Source organism: Gymnogyps californianus, chromosome 9, assembly GCF_018139145.2.
Source record: "Gymnogyps californianus isolate 813 chromosome 9, ASM1813914v2, whole genome shotgun sequence".
NCBI classification, from domain to species: domain Eukaryota; kingdom Metazoa; phylum Chordata; class Aves; order Accipitriformes; family Cathartidae; genus Gymnogyps; species Gymnogyps californianus.
Genome location: NC_059479.1, coordinates 12,055,570 through 12,065,457, shown reverse-complemented (window position 1 = coordinate 12,065,457; position 9,888 = coordinate 12,055,570). Strand labels below are relative to the sequence as shown.

At 57.4% G+C, this 9,888-nt stretch overlaps 1 protein-coding gene across 1 annotated transcript in view; it reads left to right on the top strand.

Moving 5' to 3' along the window:
• Nucleotides 1-272: 272 nt before the first annotated feature.
• FRMPD3 (FERM and PDZ domain containing 3) overlaps nt 273-9,888 on the top strand; it is a 28,016-nt gene continuing 18,400 nt past the window's right edge. Inside the window, exons 1-7 of the mRNA XM_050901876.1 lie at nt 273-380; nt 922-1,053; nt 1,595-1,714; nt 1,860-1,996; nt 2,821-2,944; nt 3,650-3,739; nt 5,271-5,450. Of these exons, the coding sequence (XP_050757833.1) occupies nt 276-380; nt 922-1,053; nt 1,595-1,714; nt 1,860-1,996; nt 2,821-2,944; nt 3,650-3,739; nt 5,271-5,450 (888 nt within the window). The 5' untranslated portion in view covers nt 273-275. The remainder of the gene's footprint in view (nt 381-921; nt 1,054-1,594; nt 1,715-1,859; nt 1,997-2,820; nt 2,945-3,649; nt 3,740-5,270; nt 5,451-9,888) is intronic.

Below are 9,888 nucleotides of genomic sequence, written 5' to 3'. Positions count from 1 at the left end.
AGTGGGATGCTCCGTTCTGCTGCAGCTGGTGGGAGCTGGGGAGGTGAATCTGTCAGGCAGCTCTGAATTGCTCCAGCTCTGCACTTCTCAATGGCTCGGCAGAGACACTGGATTTTCAAGGGAAATGTGCCTCTTTTAGCGCATAAGTGCAGAGAAGCGGAGGGTGCCGTAACCGCTCCATCACTGACACTCATTCTCTCTCCCCACCCTCCCTCCGTCTCTCCGTGTCCCCCATCCTCCTCGCCTCACCCATTGCCGGCCCCACGTGCCAGGACATGTTGAAGAAAGAAGCTCTCCTCCTCATTCCCAATGTGCTGAAGGTTTTCCTGGAGAACGGGCAGATCAAATCCTTCACGTTCGATGGCCGAACCACCGTGAAGGTAGGCCCTTCCGCTCCCCCCACGGCACTGTGACACTTCTCTCCTCCCGCCTGCCCAATCCATTTTTCCTTGTCTCCTGCTTCCTTGCACAAACACCGCAGCAGCGCTTGGCTAGCTGTGAACTGCCACCGCATGATAGATAGCCCCTCCACCTCCCTGGGCGACATGCTTTGTAGCTGGCAGGGATAGGTTTTTGCTGTCTTTCTCCCACTCCTAACTTTTCTCCTTGCTGTGAGCCTGCCCTCCAGCCAGGATGGATGCTCCTGCGAGTCCCCCTGCCAGGGGCCAGCTCCTTGCAGCCCCCCTCCGAAACACCACAGTGTTACCCGAGGTGCTGGGGGTCTGGCTGCTGGTTACCTCCTGCTGCAAGGTTACTTCGCCTGGCAGTACCATCCCGCGGCCCCTCTCAGCACTGCAGGGCCTCATCCTGCACTGGCGCAGCCCCAGGTGCCAGGGAGGAGGGGGCTCTCAGTGGGGTGTCAGCTCCCACCCTGGGAGGGAGCCAGTGCCTTGCACCCAAGCCTGTCCATGGTGTTTGCAGGACGTGATGGTGACATTGCAGGACCGCCTGTCCCTGAGGCACATTGAGCACTTTGCCCTGGTCCTGGAGTATTCCAGCCCAGAACAGAGCCACCGGTTCCTGCTGCTCCAGGACAAGCAGCCGCTGGCCCACGTAAGCCACTGGGTGTGGGAGGGCATTGGGACGGCCATGGCCAGTGACTGGGGCACAGGGAGGCTCTTCTCCCACCAGCATGGGGCTTGGCCAGGGTTGCGCCGTGCGGTGGCGTAGCCTCTCTTTGCCTCTGGCATGGTCCTGTGGGCTCAGGGGTGCAAAGGGTGGCCAAAGAGGGTTTTACCCATCCCACCCCGACAGCACCGTGGAGATGCTCTGTGCTCCAGCCTGGGCAGCTGCAGACAGCATTCATGAACATCCTGGGCCTGCCCAGGAGAGTCAGGAAGCTGGCACTGGACGGAACCAGAGATAAAATGGGGATCGTGGAGGAAGCGTTAGCCTTGGTGGCATAAAACCCTGCAGCACCAGGCAAAGCTGTCACACCAAGGAAGGCTGGGCCGTTCCCAGGATGAAAGGATCAGGTGGTGCATGGAGAAGAGAAATCAATTCCTCCTCAAGGGGAGAGGAGAGGGTGTCTCCTGCCCTCCAGGCAAATATATGCGGCTCCTGGGCTCACTGCTCCCCTCTGCTCCTGCCACAGGTTGTGCAGAGGACACACTACCATGGCATGAGATGCCTCTTCCGTGTGAGCTTCTTCCCCAAGGACCCAGTGGAGCTGCTGCGCCGGGATCCTGCAGCATTTGAGTACCTGTACATCCAGGTAGGAGACTTGCCCCTAGGAACTGGGAGCTGATGGTGCTCATGGCCCACGCGTCTGCCCAGGCTGGGCCCTGTGGAGGCATCCCTGAGGTGGTGGGTGCCCTGTCCTCGTGGCTATCTGAGGACACCTCTCCTCCCTCCCGCAGAGCCGCAACGATGTGATCAGAGAGCGCTTCGGCACAGACCCAAAGCCAGAGATGCTGCTGGGGCTGGCTGCCCTCCACATCTACATCACCGTCTCAGCCACCCGCCCCAGCCAGAAGGTCTCCCTCAAGAATGTGGAGTGAGTCCTCCTCCCTTTCCGCACGCCGCTGCGCAGCCCTCCTCTGTGTCCCTTCCCTGTGCTCCTGCTCACAGCCCCTGTGTAACTGGGGTGGTCCCAGCAACATTTCGGGGTGCTGAGCATGAGATGCCCTGAGAGCCCCCCTGGAGCTGGCCGGTGGCTCACAGTCTTGGTAGCAGTGACACGCAGCCCCTGGTCCCACCACAGGGCCATGTAAGACCCCGGCATGCTGACATCCAGCCGCACACGGCAGCCTTGCCAGGGCTGGCGGGGATATTTGCTTCGAGCCCAGGATCATTTCCATGGGAACCTGGGCTGATTTTGCACGCGGCTTCCACGGCGAGGAGAAGGCACTGTGGCTGTGTAATCTCAGCCCGTTACCAAGCCATGCAGCCCTGGCTCAGCCCTCCTGCAGCTCCTGGTGGTCTTAAATCCATATGGAGTCCGTCTGTGCAGGCTGGCCTTGCCCAGTGTGCACAGGGAGGAAGGGGGGGAGATGGCACCCCAGAGGACGCCAAAAGAGGTTTGGGGATCTGCCCTGTATCCCTTAACCTTACACGAAGGTGAGTGGGAGCTGGGCTCGGCTGCAGAGCCTGGCACCACTGCATTCCCCAGCCCGTGCTGGTGGCTGTGACACCAGCCGGGGGTCCCATCCAGGCTGGGGGCTGCCGCTGCTCTGGTTGTGACCAAGGAAGTGCTGGTGCGGTTCCGGCTCCCTCTGATGGCAAGAGGATGCTCTGGGGCATCATCCCTGGTTTCTGGCCCTCTCTGCCCATTGGTGGGGTCTCTGGCCTGGCGGCTCAGGCAGGCTTCCCTCCCCACAGGAAGGAGTGGGGCCTGGCGCCCTTCCTGCCCCCCTCGCTCCTGCAGCTCATCAAAGAGAAGAGCCTCCGGAAATCCCTCTCGCAGCAGCTCAAAGCCCACCAGAACCAGCCTGGCGGCACCAAGGTGAGCTCAACCCACACGGCCAGGGCTCAGGGCTGATGGAGTGGCAGCGTGCCCTCCGCCCCAGCCATCCTGTTGTCCCTGGCTGCTTGGGGACTCCCGTTATTGCTGCTTAAGTCCCCTTGGATGGGAGATAAATCCTGGGGTGACAGCCAGGCAGCTGCTCTCTCTCCTGAATCCAGTTCTGAGAGCTGATCTGGACTTCGGGGACTGCAGCGAGGATCAGTGGGGTGAGATCAGCCGAGAGCTGCCTCTCAGCTTGGCTGAAGCAGCACACATCAGTTAAGCCTGTGTTTATCGTTCTCTCTGCTTCTGGGCTTAGAAAGCTCTGGAGGAGGCTGCTGAGCCACTGCCTCAGTCCCTGCAGCTGTCAGAGCTTCCAGGGGGGTCATATATCCTCCGGGAGGGTTATACATCTCTGAGGGGATTATACATCCCCCGGGGGGGTTATACATCAAGCATCTGGGCTCCTCCCTGGCTGTGCCTCTGCTCTGAGTTACCTCCCAGCATCTGCCCAGGATGGCAGGGGAGCGGGGACCCCATCCACCCCATGTCAAGCCCCCAGGCTTGCTGCCAGCACAGCCCATGCCCCAAACTGCCCACCAACACGATGCACACCTTTGCTTGGGAGCTTCCAAGTTTGCACCAGCCTCTTGCATTTCTTCCCCCTTGTGCTGGTCGTGATCACCGTGTGATGTGTTTTGTCAGGTCTCCACGGCCCAGGCAAAGCTGCAGTACCTGAGGATCCTGAACGAGCTGCCCACCTTTGCTGGGGTCCTCTTCAACACAGTGGGACTGGTACGGTAATTCAGGATGGGCTGGGAGATGCTTGGCACTGGTCCTGTGTGTGTGCTGGAGGGGAGAGCCAGGAGAAATGTGGCTCCCACAGAAATTACTTCCCTTGGTCTCTTGCTTTGCTCCACTGGGGTCCAAGCCCATCCAGAAAAGCCTTCAGAGCCTCTGCTGACAGTAGATCAGATCTTCAGCTCTTCAGGGTCAGAGTCGGCTCTGTTCTTGCCAGCCTTTTGGGCAACAAGATGACCTGCTCGGTAAAGTCAGAGTAGTTTCAGACACATGCTTAGAGCTCGGTCCTGCCCTGGCAGCATCCTGCCATCTGCCTCAGAGGGCCACCCTTGGCAAAGGCCACTGCATTCCCTGCTTATCCACACAGGGAATAGCCTGGCTGGCCTTACCATCTCCATCAGCAGTGGTCCAGCCCGATTGCTGCTTGGCAGCTCTCAGGAAGCTGCCACCGCCACGGCCCACTCCTCCCTCATCTCCATCAGAGGCATCTCCACCCCTCACCCAAGCCACCTCACTTTCTCCCCGACAGGAGGAAAGCCACCAAGCCAAACAGGAGAATGGTGGACCCGCTAAGGCTCCCCCCTGCCTGGCTCACCTCTCCATCCCTCTCGCTCCACCTCGCAGCCAGGGGTCTCCGCTGTAAGTGTCACCTCTCTGCCATCCTTCCCTTTACCCCCACGCAAGGTCTCAGCACTTCCCTGGCTTCCCTTACTTTGCCTCCTGGATTCCATCTCTTGCAGCCTTTGATCTCCTCTGCTTCCACCACACCTTGGAGCTCCTCACCTCACAGGTCAAAGGGCTGCCTGTAGGAAATCAGTGAAGGTAGAACCACGTTGTGTCTGGTTGATGCCGTGGCTGAGCAGTCGGAGCCTGCCTCCGACGCTGCCTGGGTGTGCAGCGTTGGGCAACTCACCTCTGGTGTGGGTGCCCTGCCTTTTTTTTCATCTCTGACACCAAAGCAATGACTCTGAGCCAGCCTAGGAGTTGAACCACGTGTAAGTGGTAAAAAGTATTCCCTTATTCTCTTCTGCACTGCTCTGCCCAGCTCCTCTTCACCTCCAGGTCTGGCTTGAAGCATCCTTCCTGGGTAGACCAGAGCAAGAAAGATCTCTATTTTCAGTCAAGGCTTTAGTCTTTCTTCTTTTCTAAAATGCATTCACTCCCGCCTCTGCTTCCTTCTCTCAGAGGCAATGTCAGATCAGGCAGATATGTAACATGCTCTTACTTTTCTGTAGTGACACCAGCAGGCCTGAATATTTCATGTGCACAGTCAGTTCAGTGCTTTATTTTTAAATAGCCTTGGCATCCTGCACACAGTTCCCAGCTCTGCAGAGAGGCTCGGGGGGGGCGGTTCATGGCACCAGCTTCACCCACTGCTCTGCAAAAGCCATCCAGGACCCGGCCGAGCTGCTGACGTCAAGGCTTGGCTCCACAGAGAGAGCCAGGCGCAGTCCGTGCAGCCCCAGGGTGCATTTATTCACCCCTGCCCGTCTGTCTCTCTTTCTCCATGTGCTCATGCTACAAGGACGAGAAGCAGCCAGCCACTACGCTTCTGGTGGGACCCCGGCACGGCATCAGCCATGTCATCGACCTGAAGACCAACCTCACCACGGTGCTGTCGGAGTTCAGCAAGGTCAGCAAGATCCAGCTGTTCAGGGAGAACCAGGGGGTGGCCCGGGTGGAGACAAACATCCTGGATGCCAAGGTAGGCACAAGTGCCACAGAGGCAGGCACTGGGGAGAGGGGCTAGTGCAGAGGCTGTGGTTGGGGGTTCCATGCTCGCCTTTGAGGGGGTTCAGGACACAAGTGCATGTTGGAGCATCTGCTTGGAGAACACAAGTGCATGTTGGAGCATCTGCTTGGAGATTTCTAGGGACTCAAAAGCCCCTTTCACATTGTGGTCACAGGGTGACCCTGTGACGGTGCCTGGCTGGCTCCTTGTGCCGTGGAGGCAGGGACTGACGCCGAGGATGTGCAGTGCAGGCATGGTGGTGTTCTGGCCATGACCCAAACATCTACCCAACGGTTCGAGCAGGGTCCTTGGGGCAGACAGGAGTGACACAGGCCAGGCAGGTAGCAGGGCCCTTTGGAGGCAGGACAGCTCCTCGCCTCTGCTCAGAGCTGGAGAGGAGCGGTCCATGGCCATACCTGGGCTGGATGCAGGTACTGGAGAGGACTGGTGGGGTTTTGTGCATTAGCAGCGCTTGTGGAACTTGTCAAGCCATGCAGGATTGTTGAATGAACTGGAAGTGATGGGACAGGGGGTGTCAGGCTCAGAGTGTGAGAAGAGATCGCTGGGCGTCCCTGGGCATGGGTGTCCCTGGCTCTGGTAAGCCACCCCCCGGCTATCTTGCCAGCTGCCTCCGTTATCCTCCCCTGCAGCCCACGGAGCAGTCTTTCCACTCTTCAGCGTACATGCCCTCCTGGGCCCTGTGTGTTATTATCGTGCCATCCCCTGCTAGTTGTTGTGTGGTGCAGTGCTGGTTCTGGTAGTCGATACCTGTGGTCAGGCCCTGCCACCCTTCCTTACCCCTCGTAGTCTCCTGTCTCTCCTGGGTCCCAAACCCTTCAGAAGGACTGTCAGCAATACAGTAAGAGCTTTACTGACTTCTTTGGTGTCTGGTCCAGCAGCCACAAGATCCTAAGGAGATCTTCCATTGGCCTTTGCTCAGGTTTTTAATAAGCTAGGACATGTCTCGAGCAGACTCGCAGGCAGGTAGCCATGTGCCAGCTCCAGGGCATCCTTGGTTTCACTGCCTCCCTGCGCCCAGCTCTTCCCTGCCCTGTGGGGAAGGACAGAGCTGAGAGGCAGCGATCTGACAGATAAATGCCAAGCCTCATCCTCTCCTCTCCTCCCACCTTGAATTCAACAGGACAGAGTTAGGATCAAGTTTGGGCTAAATTAGACAGGAGCAGTGCTTGGCAGAGGCTGTCTCATGCCATGACATCTGGCACAGGGGAGCTGTGACCGCTGTGGGGCATGGAGATGCTGCTGCACAGCAGACAGGGTGTATCTGCACAAGCCCTCTGAGACTTTGGCTGTAGGTCACTTTTGCTGCCCCCGCATTCATCCCTTTTCCCTGCAAGGCTGATGAAGCTGAGCTGCTTTGCTGGCTGCCTCCACGTTTCCTCATCTCCTGCAAGGTCTCTAAGCCTCAGCCCTCTCTGCAGCCCTTTCCTTGTGCTCTCTATTTCAGCTGTAGCCTCACAGATGTAATCATGGTGGATTTGTTTAGGATTCTCCTGCTGCCTCGTCTCCTGGTGGATTTTAGCACTTCCTCCCACCAGGCTCATTAATTCCTCCAAGTCTGTTTTCCTGCTGCTGCTGTGCATGGTCCAGTAGCTCTGCTGAACTGCAGTAACACCCCAGTAGCCTCTGCCAGAGCCACACTCATCATCATCCCCTCTGCTTCGGCTGTCCCCTCCAACAGCCTCATCGGTGAAGCCCTTTTTTTGCATTTGTAATTCAGTGGGTATTTGGTCAACTGTAATATCTGTAATATTCCCTCTTCTGCATCCCACTGAGGTCAGTTGTTGCCCAGGTGAAGTCCTGGTGTCCTGCTGTGCCTGTCCCTACCCTTCAAAACCCTCAAACCTCCCCCCGCTACAGCCTGGGCAGGTGGAAGCCCTCCTTGCCTGGCCCCTCCAGCTGCCTGGGCTGTGCAGGAGCCCACCAGGTCTCCTCCTTACTGCTTACAGAGCAGGAATAACCAAGGGATATCGACTGCACCATGAGGAACCCTTCTAGTTCCTCCTGCTGCCCACGCCCCTCAGATATGTATGTATAAATCGTGGTATTAATACATTAATAATAGCCTGGTCACGACCCCATGATTGACTGCTCGTGGCTCACTGTGAGCGCTCGGAGCACGGCGTGTTCCCGCTGTCACGTAGCTCCACGGCCGTCTCGCGGGCTGTGAGTACAGCGCGGGGAGATGTGCGGCATTAGCTCTGCTCCACGCGGCTCTGCTCAGCCCTGGGAGCACATCGAGCTCACAGTGCGGTGCAAGGGCCCCTCTGGGGCCGCCATCCCCTCCCTGGTATGGGAGAGGGCAGTCATCCCCCCTGGCACAGTCTGGCGCATGGCTGAGACTGGCCACAGGAGCGGCAGATGTGCTGGAGGCTGAGGTGATGCTGACGTCCATCTGCTATAAATTAGATGGCAATTCCCACACGGCTTCTCCACAGATCCTGCAGTGCCGCTCCCCTCAGCCATGCTCTGCAGCAGTAATTAACTCCGTAACACCACCAGCCCTTTCCTGCTGTAGGAGTAGACTTTATCCCGTGTCCCCTCTATCCAGCCTCCCAATTGCTGGAGAAAAGGCAGCTCACATACAACTTCCCGCAAGCACATACGCATGCACGGCAGCTTTATCTCCCTGAGAAATTCCAGGCAGCTGCCTACAGCCACCCAAAGTCCCTCTGCCTGCCTGGAGCAGAGCGAGCATCCCATTTGTGAATCTCAGCAGGCTCAACAGCACCCCGCCAGTGCAGAGGCTGCTGTTATCTGTCTTCATTTAACCGTTATCCAAAGAAGGGCTGGGTTTTAAAGCCAGAATGTCTGCTCCAAAATGAGGCATACGCTAATCCTACGCAGGACAGCGATGTATGAGGCAAGCTAAGCAAAGCAGGCAAAAAGATCATTACCTTGCAGTGCTAATCTGCTTTCTGCAATTATTCTGTTGCACTGAACGTGTCACTGGCTAAAGCCCTGGGTTGCAAATAAATCTGTTTCCACCGTGAGTTGTAAACCATTAGAGGGTTGTGATCGAAGTAGTGTCTTGACTGCTCTGGGGACCTGCGCTCAAATCGGTATTGCTCCTGGAAGCCTGTCGGAGCCCTGCGGATTGCAGAGCAGGTGGGGGTGTCCCCCTGGGGCCGTTGCACCGTGATGCCTGGCACTGCGTTGCAGGATGCTGGTGCTGGGGCAGCTCTGGTGCATTCCCCAGGTAATGGCAGGGATGTTGGCAAGTCAGCCTGAATAAGTGGGGTGGTGGCAGCCTGTCACAGCTGCTTGCTGGGTTACTGTGGAAACAGCAGATGGTCAGTGACGGTTAAGGGATTTGTGCAGAAAGGCCATTTTGAATTTCTAAGCGCCAGGTTTATTGATGTTGTGTAGTTGACCCTAAGGGTTAAAAAAAGGGGTAAGGTCACGGAGCAGCCATCAGCTGGGAGGTCTGCACACCCTGACTGCACCAGCCAGCGCTGCCCAAACGTCCTTATCCGCTGCTTGCCTGCAACTGCAGCCCAGACATACTTGCCAGGAAGGAGCTGGGGAAGATTTTCAGGTAACAAGCAGGCTTGAGGAAATCATAAACCATTTGCATTTAGTTCAGGAGCAAAAGAAACAGTGATTGTCTTATAAATTATTCACTGGGTAGTTAATTGGTTTGTTTTGGAGCTTTTCCATCCTGGGCTTCAGTTTCTGTTTAAAACAGCCCATTTGGGATACAAACCCAGGGCTGGTGCCTCTGTTTTGCTTTCTTTACCTGTTTGCCACTGCAAGGGTGGCAACGGGGGGGGCAAATGCTGGCAGGACCCCTTGTAGAGGAGCTGTGCAACCTCAGGGCAGAGGAACAAAAGCCTCCAGGCCTCTGCTACTGGGTCCAAGAAGGATTTTTATTGCCTGCAATCTCCAAGGGAGCTGCTGGGAGGAGAGGAGCAGGTTTCACCTCGACAGCCACTGAGGGAGTGGGGCAGGTTTGCTTGGAAATGCTGAGAAAGTTCACAGCATGCAGCTGGGGGCAGGACGGTGCTTCCCCAGCTGCACTGCAGCGGTGCAGGTGTTTTGCAGGATCGTGTGGTCATTCCCACCTGGCAAAGTCCCCTCCCTGCTGGGGCTGTCAGTTCTCCGCTCTTCCTCCTGCGCTCTGGTCTTGCCGATGTTTGAGCATTGATTCTGGAGCTCATAGATTCACTGGGGACAGGGTGGTGGCACATGGTGGCTCCTGTGATCTTTATGCATTAAATGCAGCTTGTCTCAGTGGTCTGGGGCCCCCACAGGCCTGCATCTCCTGGGGGCTTCCCCCTCCAGCTGCCCGCAGTGCTGGGACTAGCATTTGAGAGCGGCTAATGCTTCTGAGCCAGCTCAGATTTGGGCTTCCAGGCACGCGTCTCCCCTCCTCCCCAGCACAGGACTGCAA